General features: G+C 39.6%; 1 protein-coding gene across 2 annotated transcripts in view; it reads right to left on the reverse strand.

Moving 5' to 3' along the window:
- Positions 1-23554, reverse strand: part of EML4 (EMAP like 4) — a 401715-nt gene that overhangs the window by 167392 nt on the left and 210769 nt on the right. For both annotated transcript variants that reach the window (XM_053712326.1, XM_053712325.1), the window contains exon 12: positions 4398-4533. In XM_053712326.1, the coding sequence (XP_053568301.1) occupies positions 4398-4533 (136 nt within the window). The remainder of the gene's footprint in view (positions 1-4397; positions 4534-23554) is intronic.

A 23554-nucleotide genomic window follows, 5' to 3' on the forward strand; every position in this document is an offset into this window, starting at 1 on the left:
CAATGGCATGGCCCTTACCTCCAGTAATGTCAGCGATAATTTCTTTCAAACCGGGCCCGAATAATGTCTGCCCTTTGAAAGGTATGTTAAGCAATTTAGATTTAGAAGTCACATCAGCTGACCATGATTTTAGCCACAGCGCTCTGCGCGCCTGAATGGCGAATCCGGAATTCTTAGCCGTAAGTTTAGTTAAATGTACTACGGCATCAGAAATAAATGAATTAGCTAGCTTAAGGGCTTTAAGCTTGTGTGTAATCTCATCCAATGGAGCTGTGTCAAGGGTCTCTTCCAGAGACTCAAACCAGAATGCCGCCGCAGCCGTGACAGGCGCAATGCATGCAAGGGGTTGCAATATAAAACCTTGTTGATCAAACATTTTCTTAAGGTAACCCTCTAAATTTTTATCCATTGGATCTGAAAAAGCACAGCTATCCTCCACCGGGATAGTGGTACGCTTAGCTAAAGTAGAAACTGCTCCCTCCACCTTAGGGACCATTTGCCATAAGTCCCGTGTGGTGGCGTCTATTGGAAACATTTTTCTGAATATAGGAGGGGGTGAGAAAGGCACACCGGGTCTATCCCACTCCTTGTTAACAATTTCAGTAAGTCTTTTAGGTATAGGAAAAACATAATTTATGTAAGAACTTACCTGATAAATTCATTTCTTTCATATTAACAAGAGTCCATGAGCTAGTGACGTATGGGATATACATTCCTACCAGGAGGGGCAAAGTTTCCCAAACCTTAAAATGCCTATAAATACACCCCTCACCACACCCACAAATCAGTTTAACGAATAGCCAAGAAGTGGGGTGATAAGAAAAAGTGCGAAGCATATAAAATAAGGAATTGGAATAATTGTGCTTTATACAAAAAAATCATAACCACCACAAAAAAGGGTGGGCCTCATGGACTCTTGTTAATATGAAAGAAATGAATTTATCAGGTAAGTTCTTACATAAATTATGTTTTCTTTCATGTAATTAACAAGAGTCCATGAGCTAGTGACGTATGGGATAATGACTACCCAAGATGTGGATCTTTCCACACAAGAGTCACTAGAGAGGGAGGGATAAAATAAAGACAGCCAATTCCTGCTGAAAATAATCCACACCCAAAATAAAGTTTAACAAAAAACATAAGCAGAAGATTCAAACTGAAACCGCTGCCTGAAGAACTTTTCTACCAAAAACTGCTTCAGAAGAAGAAAATACATCAAAATGGTAGAATTTAGTAAAAGTATGCAAAGAAGACCAAGTTGCTGCTTTGCAGATCTGGTCAACCGAAGCTTCATTCCTAAACGCCCAGGAAGTAGATACTGACCTAGTAGAATGAGCTGTAATTCTTTGAGGCGGAGTTTTACCCGACTCAACATAGGCAAGATGAATTAAAGATTTCAACCAAGATGCCAAAGAAATGGCAGAAGCTTTCTGGCCTTTCCTAGAACCGGAAAAGATAACAAATAGACTAGAAGTCTTACGGAAATGAATTTTTGCGCCAAAAAAATCCGCGCCAAAAATGACGCAATAAAATGAAGCATTTTCAGCCCCCGCGAGCCTAACAGCCCACAGGGAAAAAAGTCAAATTTTTGAGGTAAGACAAAATATGATAATTTAAAGCATAATCCCAAATATGAAACTGACTGTCTGGAAATAAGGAAAGTTGAACATTCTGAGTCAAGGCAAATAAATGTTTGAATACATATATTTAGAACTTTATAAATAAAGTGCCCAACCATAGCTTAGAGTGTCACAGAAAATAAGACTTACTTACCCCAGGACACTCATCTACATGTTTGTAGAAAGCCAAACCAGTACTGAAACGAGAATCAGTAGAGGAAATGGTAAATATAAGAGTATATCGTCGATCTGAAAAGGGAGGTAAGAGATGAATCTCTACGACCGATAACAGAGAACCTTATGAAATAGACCCCGTAGAAGGAGATCACTGCATTCAATAGGCAATACTCTCCTCACATCCCTCTGACATTCACTGCACGCTGAGAGGAAAACCGGGCTCCAACTTGCTGCGGAGCGCATATCAACGTAGAATCTAGCACAAACTTACTTCACCACCTCCCTTGGAGGCAAAGTTTGTAAAACTGATTTGTGGGTGTGGTGAGGGGTGTATTTATAGGCATTTTAAGGTTTGGGAAACTTTGCCCCTCCTGGTAGGAATGTATATCCCATACGTCACTAGCTCATGGACTCTTGTTAATTACATGAAAGAAAACATCAGTACACGTCGGTACCGCAAAATATTTATCCAACCTACATATTTTCTCTGGGATTGCAACCGTGTTACAATCATTCAGAGCCGCTAACACCTCCCCTAGTAATACACGGAGGTTCTCAAGCTTAAATTTAAAATTTGAAATGTCTGAATCCAGTTTATTTGGATCAGATCCGTCACCCACAGAATGAAGCTCTCCGTCTTCATGTTCTGCAAACTGTGACGCAGTATCAGACATGGCCCTAGCATTATCAGCGCACTCTGTTCTCACCCCAGAGTGGTCTCGTTTACCCCTAAGTTCTGGCAATTTAGATAAAACTTCAGTTATAACATTAGCCATGTCTTGTAAAGTGATTTGTAATGGCCGCCCTGATGTACTTGGCGTTACAATATCACGCACCTCCTGAGCGGGAGATGCAGGTACTGACACGTGAGGCAAGTTAGTCGGCATAACTTCCCCCTCGTTGTCTGGTGAATTTTTCTTAACATGTACAGATTGGCTTTTATTTAAAGTAGCATCAATGCAATTAGTACATAAATTTCTATTGGGCTCCACGTTGGCCTTTGAACATATTGCACAAAGAGATTCCTCTGCGTCAGACATGTTTAAACAAACTAGCAATTAGACTAGCAAGCTTGGAAAATACTTTTCAAATGAATTTACAAGCAATATAAAAAAACGTTACTGTGCCTTTAAGAAGTACACAAAAAAACTGTCACATTGAGATAACAATGAACCGGTTTAGTTATAGCAATCAATTTTTCACATGAAATGCATTAATTTAGCAAAGGATTGCACCCATTAGCAAATGGATTATTAACCCCTTAATACCAAAAAACGAATAACAAATAAAATATATACGTTTTTATCACAGTCAAAGCACAGTCTCACAGGTCTGCTGTGAGTGATTACCTCCCTCAAACTAGTTTTGGAGACCCCTGAGCTCTGTAGAGACGTCCTGGATCATGCAGGGACAATAAGGAAGACTGACTGAATTTTTAATGCGTAGTAAAAGCGCCAAAATAGGCCCCTCCCACTCATAATACAGCAGTGGGGAAGCTCAGTAAACTGATTTTATTCAAAATAAACGACAGCCAAGTGGAAAATAATGCCCATAAATTTTTCACCAAGTACCTCAGAGAGAAAAACGATTAACCTGCCAGTAAACGTTTTAAAATATGAAATGATAATAAAAGCTTGTTGCTAGTCGCTATCACTGCAGAAAGGCTATAAGTTATATGTATACAGTATTTTCTTAGTGAAGTGCCATTCCCCAGAAATACTTTAGTGCCAACATACATACATAACAGCCTGATACCAGTTGCTACTACTGCATTTAAGGCTGTACTTACATTATATTGGTATTAGCAGTATTTTCTCAGTCAATTCCATTCCTTAGAAAATAATATACTGCAACATACCTCTTTGCAGGTGAACCCTGCCCGCTGTCCCCTGTTCTGAAGTTACCTCGCTCCTCAGAATGGCCGAGAACAGCAAATGGATCTTAGTTACGTCCGCTAAGATCATACACAAACTCAGGTAGATTCTTCTTCTAATACTGCCTGAGAAGAAACAACACACTCCTGTGCTGTTTAAAACAACAAACTTTTGATTGAAGAAATAAAAAACTAAATTTAATAACCACACTCCTCTCACACATCCTATCTATTAGTTAAGTGCAAGAGAATGACTGGGTATGACGTAGGGGGGAGGAGCTATATAGCAGCTCTGCTTGGGTGATCCTCTTGCACTTCCTGTTAGGGAGGAGTTATAATCCCATAAGTAATAGATGACCCGTGGACTGACTACACTTAACAGGAGAAAATTGGGTTTCATGTTCCTTTAATGATATTTGAACTGGTACACAAGTGAAATAATCTGCTCTCACCCATGAGCTGATGACTTCACCTGTGCTCTAGCACAGATATCATTAAAATCTGCCCTGTTTGTGCACCCTGAGGGCTGGAGATTCAGAGCACTGATTGTCAGTTCCAGCCATAAATCATATATTTTAGTAACTACAAAATATCATTAAGTATTCTTTGCTGAAAAGGCAACTTTATTATCAAAATGATGATGATAGAGCATTCCCCCCCCCCCCCCAAAAAAAAAAATACATCTATTGTGATTATTTACACATCAGGCAAATTGTGTCACAACAAACCTTTTGCTCCTTTGCCAGCTGTGGATTCTGCAGCAGTTTTGCTCCATATGAGCAACACCCCACCTGAGTCACCGGCAAGCACATCTCCATTTGCTAAAAATGCTAAGCACTGAACAAACTTTGGTTTTTCATATTTCTGAAATGGAAACAAAAAGAAGGGCAATTTTAACGGCGGACATCTGCGCATTCTGAATATCATGTATGTGACTTCCACAAGGCTTTCTAATGCAAGGATAATATTTTTATTGGATACAATTTGAATAAATATAAAGTAAAGTGGTTGAGGTACACTAAAAACAAAACACATTTAGTAACACAACTAGCACTACTTCAGAGTTTAGAAGATATTAAGTAATGTTGGAAGAAATGAGGTTAAGCCCTTAAAGGGATATGAAACCCAAAAAATATATTTTGGGATTCAAACAGAGCATACATTTTTAATACAAAGTTTTCAATTTACTTTTATGATCAAATTTGCTTTGTTTCCAAGGTATTCTTTGTTGAAGAGATGCCTAGGTAGGTGTCTAGAACGCTTCATGGCAGGAAATAGTGATGCCATCTAGTGCTCTTGCAAATTAATTACACATTCTTGCAACACTGCTGCCATATATTGCTCCAAACACGTGCACGCTTCTGAGCATAAGTCCCTGCTTTTCAACAAAAGATACAAAAGAACATTTGATAATATAAGTAAATTAGAGAGTTTAAAATTATGTGCGCTATCTGAACCATTAAATATTTTTTTTTAGGTTTCATTCCCCTTTAAAAATCAACCAACCTTAAAGAATGGATTCCAAATTTTCTAGCCAATAAAGCAAGGGACTTAGATAATCTCACTTGTAGAATCCTATCATATATTTGATTTAAAAAAAGTACATCATTTTTCTTATCACGTTGCCACCCAAAGACAATTTACAATAAAACATTTTATTGGTTTTGAAAATGTAATCATCATCCTATTTTAAATATTAAAACAATATCTGAAAAATAAATAAATACATCTTTGCTTAGCAATAAAATGTAGGCACATCATTCAAAGAAATTAATTGTTTCCACAAAATAGTTATGCAAATAATAGGATTTATGCTTAAACCACAAATAGAAAAAACATTTTTTTGTCAAAAGCCATAACCCCTAAAAATATTACCGCAAAAAAAAAAGTGCAATGATGGCAGGTTTTAGGTACTCGATAAGCCAACTAAAATGATCTGTTTTGGTGCTGAAACTATACCAACCAAAATCCCTAAGACATTAACAATGATTTATTTAATTGATTGAAAAAAATGAATTCTAAAAATCAACTGACAAAAAGAAACTATTTGATTTATCTCAATCGTGCAATCAGAAATGGCTCAGAATCTTGCGATCAGCATACAGTAGAAGTAAAGATGCCCGTGCATAGAAAATTGTGATATTTTTTCACCATATCCCAGTGTGAAGTCTTTCAGAATCTTACAACTTTGATAAAACTTTATCTCTGAAAGTACTAATCTGTTTTGTATGTTTTAGGCGTGTAGGTCTATGTCCCCTCATTGTCATGCAAAAACTAGGTGTGATCAAAAATATTCATAAGTACCCTGAACCAGTATGAAAAACATTTTCCCCCCAAAATTAAAACATTAATCTTATACATAGAACTATCAGAGGGAATTTAACTTAAAGTATCCAAGCAAAATACCTTTTTCAGGTACAACTGATAAAATGGAAATAATTGCAACATAGTATTGTGAATAAATAGGTATTTCTTTAAAGAAATTTATTTTGACAAAAAAAAAAAAAACACTGGTCACCCTTTAAGTAAGAACCTGTTCTGGGAAGTGGCCCTGTTAAAAAGACTAAATCAGCAGGTAAATCCGGTCTTAGATGAGTTACAGCTGTTAATGATTTTAACATCTGAATAATTAAGAACTCACAGTTTCTTTCTATTTGTTGACAGCTGACAATGCAGAAATGCTGTCTGTTACGCTTGCACAAATTATCACAAATATCCGCCAAAGCTCCATCATTGCCAATGTGACAGTTTTCTACTTCAGAATATATGATGTATGTGTGGGAAAGAAACCCATAATCCTTGAACTAACTATAATGGCCAGAATACTTTGTGCAGATGACGTTTCCTGGAGGAGACTTTAGCTGAGATTGGTAGAAACAAAAGAAGACCATTGATAAATTAAATGAAGATTCCTGAAATTAATTTATGGTCTTACTATAATAAATTAGTCCCATATTTATACAGAAGCCAATATGCCAAAATCACTGAAAGAAAAACAAAAAAGGCAATATTGTCGATTCCATACTCAGCCCCAGTGTAGCTGATATGGGGTGGCGGATGAGTTAAAGGGATGGTAAACTCAGTATCGGTTGAATATGTAATCTGTATTGTCATACTCTATTATAATGTCCTGTGTAATTTCCATGTAAACATGAAATAGCAGTTTACCTTTTATTTTCCATATTCAGAATGTCTCCGTTCTGTAAATTCGCCAGCCCACCGTGACGTCACATTGATTTCCCCTGCCTGTGCCCAATCATCTCTCCAGTCGCTAGAAAGGCTGTTAGCAATAAAATATTTAGCGCATGCGCCTTTACGATCATTCCCGACGATACTACCAACCAATCAACAGCATCCAAATCCCGATAAGACTTTGCGCGTGCACGGTCGATTTCACGCATGCGTCTTATGTCAGTTTTCACACGGCACTCTCTGCACTCGAAAGTAAGCAATGTATTGTATACATTCCTTACTTGGAGCAGTGCCAGTAAGTACATCACACTAATTTCTATTGTCACTATGTTTGTTATGAAAATAAAGTATTTACGATCTCATTTGTTTTAATCATGCTGTAATGCAATGATGATGTTATACAGAGCAATGTTCACGAGTCAATGTTTACTTCCTAGACGTCAGGGAAACGAATGCGCATGCGTTTAGTAATTTAATTTCGTGAACGAGCACTAGGGATGACGTAAGGAGAGGGAGGAGAGAGGACAAAACAAAGTTTGGTTACGGGCATGTAAGAGGGGTGGAGCGAGGCGGGGAGCTGCGTTGCAAACATGATAACAAAATAAGAGTAATATTACTTATAATTTACATTCGAAAATGAAAAACTAATAATGCGGTTTGATCTTACATAACATTAACAATGTAAATATGTCTTTTACAATTAAAAGAGTTTACCATCACTTTAAGGAGCAATGGTCTTACCGACCGCTGTTTCTTAACTTAAAGGGACAGTCTACACCAACATTTTTCTTATTTAAAAAGATAGACAATCCCTTTATTACCCATTCACTGTTTTTGCATAACCAACACAGTTATATTAATACACTTTTTACCTCTGTGACTACCTTGTATCTAAGGCTCTGCAGACAGCCTCCTTATCCAAGTGCTTTTGACAAACATGCAGTGTAGTCAATCAGTGCAGACTCCTAAATAACTTCACTGTATAACTGTGAACCAACACTGTAACTGTGAAAAACTTTCAAAATGTTCTGAGCTAAGAGGCGGTTTTCAATGGTTTAGAAATCAGTTTGAGTTTAGCTAAGTTTAGCATTTCAAAAATACTACCAAGGGAACAAAGCAAATTCGATGATAAAAGTAAATTGGAAAGTTGTTTAAAATTGCATGCCCTATCTGAATCGTGAAAGTTTAGTTCTGACTTTACAGTCCCTTTAAGTTTTAGGCAGACCTGAAACTCCGGGGGTAGATTGTACAGTTGATCACTATGGGTAGATTTATCAAGCAGTAGTTGCTACAATTTCCAATGCTGGGTTCTTTGTCTGCAGGTGCAAAATTGCAATCTGCATAATGATCTGGTAATTTCTTTCCTCTCAGGATATGTATATAAAACTATAATTCTGGGGAAACTCAATTACAAGACATCCAATTCAATATTAAATACGCAGATTAAGAATTAAAAAAATAAACACTTTTATTCTGAGTCATATAATCCAATAAACCTTAAAAGAGACAACACAGAAATTGTAAATCGTGAACACCAGATACTTTACAAAAGAGAACTGTTGGGTTTTGTCTCTTTAATTTTAAGTTTTCATTTTACTTTTAGTATCACATTTACTTTGTTCTCATGGTATTCTTCGTTAAAGTGATATCTAGATATTTAGCGTGCACATTTCTGGAGCAGTACATGACAGGAAACACTGCTGCCACCCACTGTTCTTGCAAATATACAACAATGCTTAAACTGCTGCCATATACAGTATTGCTGCAGTGACATGCTCACACCTACACCTTCCTACCTGCTTTTCTACAAAGGATACTAAAAGAACAAAAAAGTTTAAAAAACAATTATATAGAACACATAGTATGAATTACTGAAGCAGCGCTTCTAGTCTGCTGTCTGTCTAGTTAAGAAAATGTCTCATATAGCTACTATTATATGCAGTATAATTTCATAATACTAATCAGATTTCCGACATGTGAGATATCCTTTTTTCCACTCCCAGTAACATCAAAGAAGTTAAACAACAAAGTTTATTTATACTATTCATATAAAATTACAGAATCTCCCAGAAAACATAATTTATGTAAGAATTTACCTGATAAATTAATTTCTTTCATATTGGCAAGAGTCCATGAGCTAGTGACGTATGGGATATACAATCCTACCAGGAGGGGCAAAGTTTCCCAAACCTCAAAATGCCTATAAATACACCCCTCACCACACCCACAATTCAGTTTAACGAATAGCCAAGTAGTGGGGTGATAAAGAAAGGAGTAAAAAAAGCATAACAAAGGAATTGGAATAATTGTGCTTTATACAAAAAAATCATAACCATCATAAAAAGGGTGGGCCTCATGGACTCTTGCCAATATGAAAGAAATTAATTTATCAGGTAAATTCTTACATAAATTATGTTTTCTTTCATGTAATTGGCAAGAGTCCATGAGCTAGTGACATATGGAATATAAATACCCAAGATGTGGAACTCCACGCAAGAGTCACTAGAGAGGGAGGGATAAAAAATAAAGACAGCCAATTCCGCTGAAAAAAATTAATCCACAACCCAAATCATAAATTTTAATCTTATAGAGGAAAAGAAAAAAACATAAGCAGAAGAATCAAACTGAAACAGCTGCCTGAAGAACTTTCCTACCAAAAACTGCTTCTGAAGAAGAAAATACATCAAAATGGTAGAATTTAGTAAATGTATGCAAAGAAGACCAAGTTGCTTCTTTGCAAATCTGATCAACTGAAGCTTCATTCTTAAAAGCCCAGGAAGCGGAAACTGACCTAGTAGAATGAGCTGTAATCCTCTGAGGCGGGGATTCACCCAACTCCAAATAAGCGTGATTAATCAAAAGCTTTAACCACGATGCCAAAGAAATGGCAGAAGCCTTCTGACCTTTCCTAGAACCAGAAAAGATAATAGACTAGAAGTCTTCCTGAAAACTTCAGTAGCTTCAACATAATAGTTCAAATCTCTCACCACATCCAAAGAATGTAAAGATCTTTCTAAAGAATTCTTAGGATGAGGACACAAAGAAGGGACGACAATTTCTCTACTAATGTTGTTGGAATTCACAACTTTAGGTAAGAATTTAAATGAAGTCCGCAAAACTGCCTTATCCTGATGAAAAATCAGAAAAGGAGACTCACAAGAAAGCAAATAATTCAGAAACTCTTCTAGCAGAAGAGATGGCCAAAAGAAAACACTTTCCAATAAAGCAATTTAATGTCCAAAGAATGCATATGCTCAAACGGAGGAGCCTGTAAAGCCTTCAAAACCAAATTAAGACTCCAAGGAGGAGAGATTGATTCAATGACAGGCTTAATACGAACCAAAGTCTGTACAAAACAATGAATATCAGGGAGTTTAGCAATTTTTCTGTGGAATAAAACAGAAAGAGCAGAGATTTGTCCTTTCAAGGAACTTGCAGACAAACCTTTATCCAAACCATCCTGAAGAAACTGTAAAATTCTAGGAATTCTAAAAGAATGCCAAGAGAATTTATGAGAAGAACACCATGAAATGTAAGTCTTCCAAACTCGATAATAAATCTTTCAAGAAACAGATTTTCGAGCCTGCAACATAGTATTAATCACTGAGTCAGAGAAACCTCTATGACTAAGCACTAAGCGTTCAATTTCCATACCTTCAAATTTAATGATTTGAGATCCTGATGGAAAAACGGACCTCGAGATAGAAGGTCTGGCCTTAATGGAAGTGGCCAAGGTTGGCAACTGGACATCCGAACAAGATCTGCATACCAAAACCTGTGAGCCCATGCTGGAGCCACCAGCAGCACAAACGATTACTTCCTGATGATCTTGGAAATCACTCTTTGAAGGAGAACTAGGCAGGTTGATAACTCCAACGAAGTGTCAATGTATCCACTGCTTCCACCTGAGGATCCCTGGACCTGGACAGGTACCTGGGAAGTTTCTTGTTTAGATGAGATGTCATCAGATCTATTTCTGGAAGCCCCCACATCTGAACAATTTGAAAAAACACATCTGGGTGAAGAGACCACTTTCCCAGATGTAAAGTTTGACGACTCACATAACCCGCTTCCCAATTGTCTATACCTGGGATATGAACTGCAGAAATTAGACAGGAGCTGGATTCTGCCCAAACAAGTATCCGGGATACTTCTTTCATAGCCTGAGGATTGTGAGTCCCACCCTGATGATTGACATACGCCACAATTGTGACATTGTCTGTCTGAAAACAAATAAACGGCTCTCTCTTTAATAGGGGCCAAAACTGAAGGGCTCTGAGAATCGCACGGAGTTCCAAAATATTGATTCGTAATCTCGCCTCTTGAGATTTCCAAACCCCTTGTGCTGTCAGAGATCCCCAGACAGCTCCCCAACCTGAAAGACTCGCATCTGTTGTGATCACGGTCCAGGTAGGACAAACAAAAGAGGCCCCTTGAACTATACGATGGTGATCTAACCCCCAAGTCAGAGATAGTCGAACATTGGGATTTAAGGATATTAATTGTGATATCCTTGTATAATCCCTGCACCATTGGTTCAGCATACAAAGTTGAAGAGGTCTTATGTGAAAACGAGCAAAGGGGATCGCGTCCGATGCTGCGGTCATGAGACCTAAAACCTCCATGCACATAGCTACTGAAGGGAATGACAGACTGAAGGTTCCGACAGGCTGCAACCAACTTCAAACGTCTCTTGTCTGTTAGAGACAAAGTCATGGATACTGAATCTATTTGGAAACCTAAAAAAAGGTTACCCTTGTCTGAGGAATCAAGGAACTTTTTGGTAAATTGATCCTCCAACCATGTACTTGAAGAAACACTAGTTGATTCGTGCGAGATTCTGCAGAACATAAAGACTGAGCAAGTACCAAGATATCGTCCAAATAAGAAAACACTGCAATACCCTGCTCTCTGATTACAGAGAGTAGGGCACCGAGAACCTTTGAAAAGATCCTTGAAGCTGTCGCTAGGCCAAAAGGAAGAGCAACAAATTGGTAATGCTTGTCTAGAAAAGAGAATCTCAGGAACTGATAGTGATCTGGATGAATCGGAATATGAAGATATGCATCCTGTAAGTCTATTGTGGACATATAATGCCCTTGCTGAACAAAAGGCAGAATAGTCCTTATAGTCACCATTTTGAATGTTGGTACTCTGACAAAACGATTCAAGACTTTTAGATCCAGAACTGGTCTGAATGAATTTTATTTCTTTGGGACAATGAACAGATTTGAATAAAACCCCAAACCCTGTTCCTGAAAAGGAACCGGCATGATTACCCCAGATAACTCCAGGTCTGAAACACACTTCAGGAAAGCCTGTGCTTTCATTGGGTTCACTGGAATGCATGAGAGAAAGAAACTTCTAACAGGCGGTCTTACTCTGAAACCTATTCTGTACCCCTGAGAGACAATGTTCTGAATCTAATGATTTTGGACTGAATTCATCCAAACATCTTTGAAAATTTTTAATCTGCCCCCTACCAGCTGAGCTGGAATGAGGGCTGCACCTTCATGCGGACTTGGGGGCTGGTTTAGATCTCTTAAATAGCTTGGATTTATTCCAGATTGAGGAAGGCTTCCAATTGGAAACAGATTCCTTAGGGGAAGGATTAGGTTTCTGTTCCTTAATTTGTCGAAAGGAACGAAAATGGTTAGAAGCTTTAAATTTGCCCTTAGATTTTTATCCCTAGGCAAAAAAACTCCCTTCCCCCCCAGTGACAGTTGAAATTATAGAATCCAACTGAGGACCAAATAATTTATTACCTTGGAAAGAAAGATAGCAAAGTCGATTTAGAGGTCATATCAGCATTCCAAGATTTAAGCCATAAAGCTCTTCTAGCTAAAATAGCTAAAGACATATATCTAACATCAATTCTGATGATATAAAAAATGGCATCACAAATGAAATTATTAGCATGTTGAATTAATTTAACAATGCTATACACATTATGATCTGATACTTGTTGCGCTAAAGTTTCCAACCAAAAAGTTGAAGCAGCTACGTCAGCCAAAGAAATAGCAGGCCTAAGAAGATGACCTGAACATAAATAAGCTTTCCTTAGAAAAGATTCAAGCTTCCTATCTAAAGGATCTTTAAAAGAAGTAATATCTTCCGTAGGAATAGTAGTACGCTTGGCAAGAGTAGAGATGGCCCCATCAACTTTGGGGATCTTTTCCCAAAACTCCAATCTATCATTAGACAAAGGATACACTTTTTTAAACCTTGAAGAAGGAGTTAAAGAAGTACCCAGTCCATTCCTTGGAAACCATATCTGAAATAGCATCAGGAACTGGAAAAACCTCTGGAATAACTACATGAGGTTTATAAACCGAATTTAGACATCTACTAGTTTTAGTATCAAGAGGACTAGTCTCCTCCATATCTAATGCAATCAACACTTCCTTTAATAAAGAACGAATATACTCCATTTTAAATAAGAGGATTTGTCAATGTCAATATCTGAGGCAGGATCCTCTGAATCAGACAGATCCTCATCAGAGATAGATAAATCAGTATGTTGTCAGTCATTTGAAATTTCATCATCTCTATGAGAAGTTTTAAAAGACCTCTTACGTTTATTAGAAGGCGGAATGGCAGACAAAGCCTTCTGAATGGAATCAGAAACAAATTATCTTAAATTTACAGGAATATCCTGAGCATTAGATGTTGATGGACCAGCAACAGGTAATGAACTACTACTGATGGAAACATTATCGGCATGTAAAAGTTTATCATGACAACTATTAAAAACCACAGCTGGAGGAACAGTTACCACAAGTTTACAACAAATGCACTTAGCTTTGTTAGAACCGACATCAGGCGGCAGAATTCCAGTAGAAGATTCTGAGACAGGATCAGATTGAGACATCTTGCAATATGTAAGAGAAACAATAACATATAAAGCACAATTATCAATTTCTTTATAAGAAAGTTTCAGGAATGGGAAAAAATGCAAAAGCATAGGCCTCTGACATTGAAAAAAAGACCAGAGGCAAAAGGAATGGGGTTTTAAATAATGAAAATATTTGGCGCAAAGTATGATGCACAACAAACAGAAAAAATATTTTTTGGTGCCAAAAACGTTCAGAACTAAACACGAGCGTCATAGATGACGCAACCTTGTGAAACACCCGGCGCCAACTAAGACGCCGGAAATGACGAATTTACGTCAACAGACGTAATTTTCGCGCCAAGAATGACGCAATAAATGATAGCATTTTGCGCTCTTGCGAGCCTAATACAGCCCGCACTTAGAAAAAAGTCAAATTGAAAACCCCAGGTAAGAACATTTTTTTTTTTCTTTTTTCCAAAAATGCACTTCCCAGATATGAAACTGACAGTCTGCAAAAAGGAAATATACTGATAAACCTGAATCATGGCAAATATAAGTACAAACATATATTTATAACTTTATATATAAAGTGCCAAACCATAGCTGAGAGTGTCTTAAGTATATGAAACATACTTACCAAGACACCCATCCACATATAGCAGATAGCCAAACCAGTACTGAAACGAGAATCAGTAGAGGTAATGGGATATATGAGTATATCGTCTATCTGAAAAGGGAGGTAGGAGATGAATCTTTACGACCGATAATAGAGAACCTATGAAATAGATCCCCGTTAGGATGACCATTGCATTCAATAGGTGATAATCCCTTCACATCCCTCTGAAATTCACTGCACTCAGAGGAACCGGGCTTCAAAAAATGCTGAGAAGCGCATATAAACGTAGAAATCTAGCACAAACTTACTTCACCACCTCCATAGGAGGCAAAGTTTGTAAAACTGAATTGTGGGTGTGGTGAGGGGTGTATTTATAGGCATTTTGAGGTTTGGGAAACTTTGCCCCTCCTGGTAGGATTGTATATCCCATACGTCACTAGCTCATGGACTCTTGCCAATTGCATGAAAGAAATCAAAACTTTAAAAGGAATATTCTAGTAAAAATTAAAAACGTTAATGATTCAGATAGAGCGTGCCATTTTAAGCAACTTTCTAATTTTCTGCGATTATCAATTTTTCTTCGTTCTCTTGGTATCTTTATTTAAAAAAGCAAGAATGCGATCATAGGAGTCGGCCCATTTTTGGTTCAGCACCTGGGTAGCGCTTGCCGATTGGTGGCTACATTTAGAAACCAATCAGAAAGTGCTACACAGGTGCTGAACCAAAAATGGTCCAGCTGCTATGCTTACATTCTTGCTTTTTCAAATAAAAATACCAAGAGAACGAAGAAAAATTGATAACAGTAAATTAGAAAGTTGCTTAAAATTGCATGCTCTATCTGAATCATGAAAGTGTAATTTTGACTAGACTATTCCTTTAAATTGGTAATACAATCCAAAATTCTCCATTACACAAACATACCTTCCCCCAGTTCCAACAGTAAGGAAGTGAAAACTCAGGTTAGCACTGACGGCATCAGGGTCTCACTGTGTGTTACAGAGTGATTACTGAGTTAGCGTGTACTAGTGTCTAATGCCATGTTGCCATTGTAACCATGAAACACAAAGGGCACACACTGTAACAGCTATCTGTTGTAAAAGCTTCTATAAAAGGACGGCATCATGGTCTCACTGTGTGTTACAGAGAGAGCACTGAGTTAGCATGTACTAGTGTCTAATGCCATGTTGCCATTGTAACCATGAAACACAAAGGGCACACACTGTAACAGCTATCTGTTGTAAAAGCTTCTATAAAAGGATGGCATCATGGTCTCACTGTGTGTTACAGAGAGAGCACTGAGTTAGCATGTACTAGTGTCTAATGCCATGTTGCCATTGTAACCATGAAACACAAAGGGCACACACTGTAACAGCTATCTGTTATAAAAGCTTCTATAAAAGGACAATTAATAAAAACAAAGGAAGTTCTCCTTAGCTCTTTTTAGCAAGGCTTTCAAAGACAACCTTTACTCACGTCCAGCCTGCCCAAACCAACCAAAAACCTAATGATTTTACAATGGTGCAGCCTAGGTATAAATATGTTTCAGTTATAAATGCTAGGATAGCCAATTCTCAGGTGGGTTTGTGCTGTATACAAAGACCACTTTTCCCACTTATCAGTGTACGACTTAACCCCTTAACGCCCGAGGACGTGCAGGGTACGTCCTCTAAAGGATGTCAGTTAACGACCAAGGACGTACCCTGCACGTACTCGGTGTGGAAAGCAGCTGGAAGCGATCCTGCTCGCTTCCAGCTGCTTTCCGGTTATTGCAGCGATGCCTCGATATCGAGGCATCCTGCAATAACACTGTCTGGCCATCCGATGCAGAGAGAGCCACTCTGTGGCCCTCTCTGCACCGGACATCGATGGCCGGTATCGTTGGTGGGTGGGAGCCGACTTGGGAGGCGGGTGGGAGCCGACTTGGGAGGCGGGTGGGCGGCCATCGGTGAGATGTGTAAGGTGGAGGGGGGCGGGATCGGAAGCGGAGCCGACGGGGGCGCGCGTGCACGGGGGTGGCGGGCGGGCGCTGCCAGTACCCAAGATGGCGCACATTAAGTCAGAGGGGGAGGGTTAGAGAGCTGTTTGGTGGGGGATCAGTGAGGTTGGGGGCTAAGGGGGATCCCTACACAGAAGCATATGTAAATATGCTAACAAAAAATGCACAAAAAAGCCCAAATATACCTTTTATTTTAGTACTGGCAGAGTTTCTGCCAGTACTTAAGATGGCGGGGACATTTGTGGGGTAGGGGAGGGAAGAGAGATGTTTGGGAGGGATCAGGGGGTCTTATGTTTCAGGTGGGAGGCTGATCTTTACACTAAAGCTAAAATTAACCCTGCAAGCTGCCTACAAGCTACCTAATTAACCCCTTCACTGCTAGCCATAATACACGTGTGATGCGCAGCGCCATTTAGCAGCATTCTAATTACCAAAAAGCAACGCCAAAGTCATATATGTCTGCTATTTCTGAACAAAGGGGATCCCAGAGAAGCATTTACAACCATTTGTGCCATAATTGCACAAGCTGTTTGTAAATTATTTCAGTGAGAAACCTAAAATTGTGAAAAATTTTAAGTTTTTTTTAATTTGATCGCATTTGGCGGTGAAATGGTGGCATGAAATATACCAAAATGGGCCTAGATCAATACTTGGGGTTGTCTACTACACTACACTAAAGCTAAAATTACCCCAAAAAGCTCCTTACATGCTCCCTAATTAACCCCTTCACTGCTGGGCATAATACACGTGTGGTGCGCAGTGGCATTTAGCGGCCTTCTAATTACCAAAAAGCAATGCCAAAGCCATATATGTCTGCTATTTCTGAACAAAGGGGATCCCAGAGAAGAATTTACAACCATTTATGCCATAATTGCACAAGCAGTTTGTAAATAATTTCAGTGAGAAACTGAAAGTTTGTGAAAAAATTTGTGAAAAAGTGAACAATTTTTTGTATTTGATCGCATTTGGCGGTGAAATGGTGGCATGAAATATACCAAAATGGGCCTAGATCAATAATTTGGGATGTCTTCTAAAAAAAAAATATATACATGTCAATGGATATTCAGGGATTCCTGAAAGATATTAGTGTTCTAATGTAACTAGCGTTAATTTTGAAAAAAAATGGTTTGAAAATAGCAAAGTGCTACTTGTATTTATGGCCCTATAAGTTACAAAAAGAAGATGTAAACATTGGGTATTTCTAAACTCAGGACAAAATTTAGAAACAATTTAGCATGGGTGTTTTTTGGTGGTTGTAGATATGTAACAGATTTTGGGGTTCAAAGTTAGAAAAAGTGTGTTTTTTTCCATTTTTCCTCATATTTTATCATTTTTTTTATAGTAAATGATAAGATATGATGAAAATAATGGTATTTTTAGAAAGTCCATTTAATGGCGAGAAAAACGGTATATAATATGTGTGGGTACAGTAAATGAGTAAGAGGAAAATTTCAGCTAAACACAAACACCGCAGAAATGTAAAAATAGCCTTGGTCCCAAACGGACAGAAAATGGAAAAGTGCTCTGGTCACTAAGGGGTTAAAGGGACATTAAAGTCTAACACTTTTCATGGTTCAGCACATACAATTTTAAGAGCCCTTTTAATGTACTTCTATAACTTCTCTGTATCCTTTGTTAAAAAGCATAGCTAGATAAGCCCAGGAGCAGCATTGCACTACGGGGAGCTAGCTAGCGATTGGTGGATACACACATGCCTTTTGTCATTCCCTCACCAAATGTATTCAGCTAGCTTCAAGTAATGCATTTCTGTCCTGGAGATAACACACTTTTTGATTAATCCCTTTGCAGGTGTTAAAAATGTTTTAATTTGCAAGCAGTGCAATAAAATATGCTCTAAAACATTATTGCATTTATTTGCCCTTTTAATTAGGTTAAAAAAAAATATCCCTTAAAGAATAGCAAACATATACTTGAAAATCCTTTTGAGGGAAATTAAGTTCTTGACTCTATAAGCTTCATGGTAATAAAAGTATAACTTATCATAGATAACCAATTCATGCTCCTTTACCATATGAAGCCAGATCCTCCACTGGTGCCTAGTGGGATGGGTACCCTACACTACAGAAAAGTTATGAAGGGAGAGTGAGGGATGGCTCCCGACACTACAGATAAACGTGCTGGAGGGGGATGGGGGAACCTACACTACAAAAAAAAGTAATTGCTTGCAGGGTGAGATAGGGAAGGTGGGGAGACCCCTACACTACAGAAAAAACATAATTTATGCTTACCTGATAAATTCCTTTCTTCTGTTGTGTGATCAGTCCACGGGTCATCATTACTTCTGGGATATAACTCCTCCCCAACAGGAAATGCAAGAGGATTCACCCAGCAGAGCTGCATATAGCTCCTCCCCTCTACGTCAGTCCCAGTCATTCGACCAAGAATCAACGAGAAAGGAGTAACCAAGGGTGAAGTGGTGACTGGAGTATAATTTAAAAGATATTTACCTGCCTTAAAAACAGGGCGGGCCGTGGACTGATCACACAACAGAAGAAAGGAATTTATCAGGTAAGCATAAATTATGTTTTCTTCTGTTATGTGTGATCAGTCCACGGGTCATCATTACTTCTGGGATACCAATACCAAAGCAAAAGTACACGGATGACGGGAGGGAAAGGCAGGCTCATTATACAGAAGGAACCACTGCCTGAAGGACCTTTCTCCCAAAAATAGCCTCCGAAGAAGCAAAAGTGTCAAATTTGTAAAATTTGGAAAAAGTATGAAGTGAAGACCAAGTTGCAGCCTTGCAAATCTGTTCAACAGAGGCCTCATTCTTAAAGGCCCAAGTGGAAGCCACAGCTCTAGTGGAGTGAGCTGTAATTCTTTCAGGAGGCTGCTGTCCAGCAGTCTCATAGGCTAAACGTATTATGCTACGAAGCCAAAAGGAGAGAGAAGTAGCAGAAGCTTTTTGACCTCTCCTCTGTCCAGAGTAAACGACAAACAAGGAAGAAGTTTGGCGAAAATCTTTAGTTGCCTGCAAGTAGAACTTGAGGGCACGAACTACATCCAGATTGTGTAAAAGACGTTCCTTCTTTGAAGAAGGATTTGGACACAAGGATGGGACAACAATCTCTTGATTGATGTTCCTGTTAGTGACTACCTTAGGTAAGAACCCAGGTTTAGTACGCAGAACTACCTTGTCTGAGTGAAAAATCAGATAAGGGGAATCACAATGTAAGGCTGATAACTCAGAGACTCTTCGAGCCGAGGAAATAGCCATTAAAAACAGAACTTTCCAAGATAACATTTTTATATCAATGGAATGAAGGGGTTCAAACGGAACACCCTGTAAAACGTTAAGAACTAAGTTTAAACTCCATGGTGGAGCAACAGCTTTAAACACAGGCTTGATCCTAGCTAAAGCCTGACAAAAGGACTGGACGTCTGGATTTTCTGACAGACGTCTGTGTAACAAGATGGACAGAGCTGAAATCTGTCCCTTTAATGAACTAGCTGATAAACCCTTTTCTAAACCTTCTTGTAGAAAAGACAGTATCCTAGCGATCCTAACCTTACTCCAGGAGTAACCTTTGGATTCGCACCAGTATAGGTATTTCCGCCATATTTTATGGTAAATCCTTCTGGTAACAGGCTTCCTAGCCTGAATTAGGGTATCAATAACCGACTCAGAAAAACCACGTTTTGATAAAATCAAGCGTTCAATTTCCAAGCAGTCAGCTTCAGAGAAGTTAGATTTTGATGTTTGAATGGACCCTGTATCAGAAGGTCCTGTCTTAGAGGTAGAGACCAAGGCGGACAGGATGACATGTCCACTAGATCTGCATACCAAGTCCTGCGTGGCCATGCAGGTGCTATTAGAATTACTGATGCTCTCTCCTGTTTGATTTTGGCAATCAATCGAGGAAGCAGCGGGAAGGGTGGAAACACATAAGCCATCCTGAAGTTCCAAGGTGCTGTCAAAGCATCTATCAGAACTGCTCCCGGATCCCTGGATCTGGACCCGTAGCGAGGAAGTTTGGCGTTCTGGCGAGACGCCATGAGATCTATCTCTGGTTTGCCCCAACGTCGAAGTATTTGGGCAAAGACCTCCGGATGAAGTTCCCACTCCCCCGGATGAAAAGTCTGGCGACTCAAGAAATCCGCCTCCCAGTTCTCCACTCCCGGGATGTGGATTGCTGACAGGTGGCAAGAGTGAGACTCTGCCCAGCGAATTATCTTTGATACTTCCATCATTGCTAGGGAGCTTCTTGTCCCTCCCTGATGGTTGATGTAAGCTACAGTCGTGATGTTGTCCGACTGAAACCTGATGAACCCCCGAGTTGTTAACTGGGGCCAAGCCAGAAGGGCATTGAGAACTGCTCTCAATTCCAGAATGTTTATTGGAAGGAGACTCTCCTCCTGATTCCATAGTCCCTGAGCCTTCAGAGAATTCCAGACAGCGCCCCAACCTAGTAGGCTGGCGTCTGTTGTTACAATTGTCCAGTCTGGCCTGCTGAATGGCATCCCCCTGGACAGGTGTGGCCGATAAAGCCACCATAGAAGAGAATTTCTGGTCTCTTGATTCAGATTCAGAGTAGGGGACAAATCTGAGTAATCCCCATTCCACTGACTTAGCATGCATAATTGCAGCGGTCTGAGGTGTAGGCGTGCAAAAGGTACTATGTCCATTGCCGCTACCATTAAGCCGATCACCTCCATGCATTGAGCTACTGACGGGTGTTGAATGGAATGAAGGACGCGGCATGCATTTTGAAGCTTTGTTAACCTGTCTTCTGTCAGGTAAATCTTCATTTCTACAGAATCTATAAGAGTCCCCAAGAATGGAACTCTTGTGAGAGGAAAGAGAGAACTCTTCTTTTCGTTCACTTTCCATCCATGCGACCTTAGAAATGCCAGAACTAACTCTGTATGAGACTTGGCAGTTTGAAAGCTTGAAGCTTGAATTAGAATGTCGTCTAGGTACGGAGCTACCGAAATCCCTTGCGGTCTTAGTACCGCTAGAAGGGCACCCAGAACCTTTGTGAAGATTCTTGGAGCCGTAGCCAATCCGAATGGAAGAGCTACAAACTGGTAGTGCCTGTCTAAGAAGGCAAACCTTAGATACCGGTGATGATCTTTGTGGATCGGTATGTGAAGGTAAGCATCCTTTAAATCCACTGTGGTCATGTACTGACCCTCTTGGATCATGGGTAAGATTGTCCGAATAGTTTCCATTTTGAACGATGGAACTCTTAGGAATTTGTTTAGAGTCTTTAAATCTAAGATTGGCCTGAAAGTTCCCTCTTTTTTGGGAACCACAAACAGGTTTGAGTAGAACCCTTGTCCTTGTTCCGACCGCGGAACCGGATGGATCACTCCCATTAATAACAGATCTTGTACGCAGCGTAGAAACGCTTCTTTCTTTATCTGGTTTGTTGACAACCTTGACAGATGAAATCTCCCTCTTGGGGGAGATAATTTGAAGTCTAGAAGGTATCCCTGCGATATGATCTCTAGAGCCCAGGGATCCTGAACATCTCTTGCCCAGGCCTGGGCGAAGAGAGAGAGTCTGCCCCCCACTAGATCCGGTCCCGGATCGGGGGCTCTCGGTTCATGCTGTCTTTGGGGCAGCAGCAGGTTTCCTGGCCTGCTTGCTCTTGTTCCAGGACTGGTTAGGCTTCCAGCCTTGCCTGTAACGAGCAACAGCTCCTTCCTGTTTTGGTGCAGTGGAGGTTGATGCTGCTCCTGTTTTAAAGTTCCGAAAGGGACGAAAATTAGACTGTCTAGCCTTAGCTTTGGCTTTGTCTTGAGGTAGGGCGTGGCCCTTACCTCCTGTAATGTCAGCGATAATCTCTTTCAAACCGGGCCCAAATAAAGACTGCCCCTTGAAAGGTATATTAAGTAATTTGGACTTAGAAGTAACATCAGCTGACCAGGATTTTAGCCACAGCGCCCTACGTGCCTGTATGGCGAATCCTGAGTTCTTAGCCGTAAGTTTGGTTAAATGTACTACGGCCTCCGAAATGAAGGAATTAGCTAGTTTAAGGACTCTAAGCCTGTCCGTAATGTCGTCTAGCGTAGATGAACTAAGGTTCTCTTCAAGCGACTCAATCCAAAATGCTGCCGCAGCCGTAATCGGCGCGATACATGCAAGGGGTTGTAATATAAAACCTTGTTGAACAAACATTTTCTTAAGGTAACCCTCTAATTTTTTATCCATTGGATCTGAGAAAGCACAGCTATCCTCCACCGGGATAGTGGTACGCTTAGCTAAAGTAGAAACTGCTCCCTCCACCTTGGGGACCGTTTGCCATAAGTCCCGAGTGGTGGCGTCTATTGGAAACATCTTTCTAAATATTGGAGGGGGTGAGAACGGCACACCGGGTCTATCCCACTCCTTAGTAACAATTTCAGTTAGTCTCTTAGGTATAGGAAAAACGTCAGTACTCGCCGGTACCGCAAAGTATTTATCCAACCTACACAGTTTCTCTGGTATTGCAACGGTGTTACAATCGTTGAGAGCTGCTAAGACCTCCCCTAGTAATACACGGAGGTTCTCCAATTTAAATTTAAAATTTGAAATATCTGAGTCCAATCTGTTTGGATCAGAACCGTCACCCACAGAATGAAGCTCTCCGTCCTCATGCTCTGCGAGCTGTGACGCAGTATCAGACATGGCCCTAGCATTGTCAGCGCACTCTGTTCTCACCCCAGAGTGATCACGCTTGCCTCTTAGTTCTGGTAATTTAGACAAAACTTCAGTCATAACAGTAGCCATATCTTGTAATGTTATCTGTAATGGCCGCCCAGATGTACTAGGCGCCAAAATATCACGCACCTCCCGGGCGGGAGATGCAGGTACTGCCGCGTGAGGCGAGTTAGTCGGCATAACTCTCCCCTCGCTGTTTGGTGAAATTTGTTCACATTGTACAGATTGACTTTTATTTAAAGTAGCATCAATACAGTTAGTACATAAATTTCTATTGGGCTCCACCTTGGCATTGGAACAAATGACACAGATATCTTCCTCTGAGTCAGACATGTTTAACACACTAGCAAAAAACTTACAACTTGGTTATAATCTTTTTTAGCAAAAAACGTACTGTGCCTCAAAGAGGTACTAACGATTAAATGACAGTTGAAATAGTGAACTGAAAAACAGTTATAGCATCAAACTTTAAAACAACAAAACTTTTAGCAAAGGTTTGTTCCCATTAGAAAAATAACAATAATTAAATTTGACATAAAAAATACAAAGCAACGTTTTTATTCACAGTCACTATAA

Source organism: Bombina bombina, chromosome 4 (genome assembly GCF_027579735.1).
Source record: "Bombina bombina isolate aBomBom1 chromosome 4, aBomBom1.pri, whole genome shotgun sequence".
NCBI classification, from domain to species: domain Eukaryota; kingdom Metazoa; phylum Chordata; class Amphibia; order Anura; family Bombinatoridae; genus Bombina; species Bombina bombina.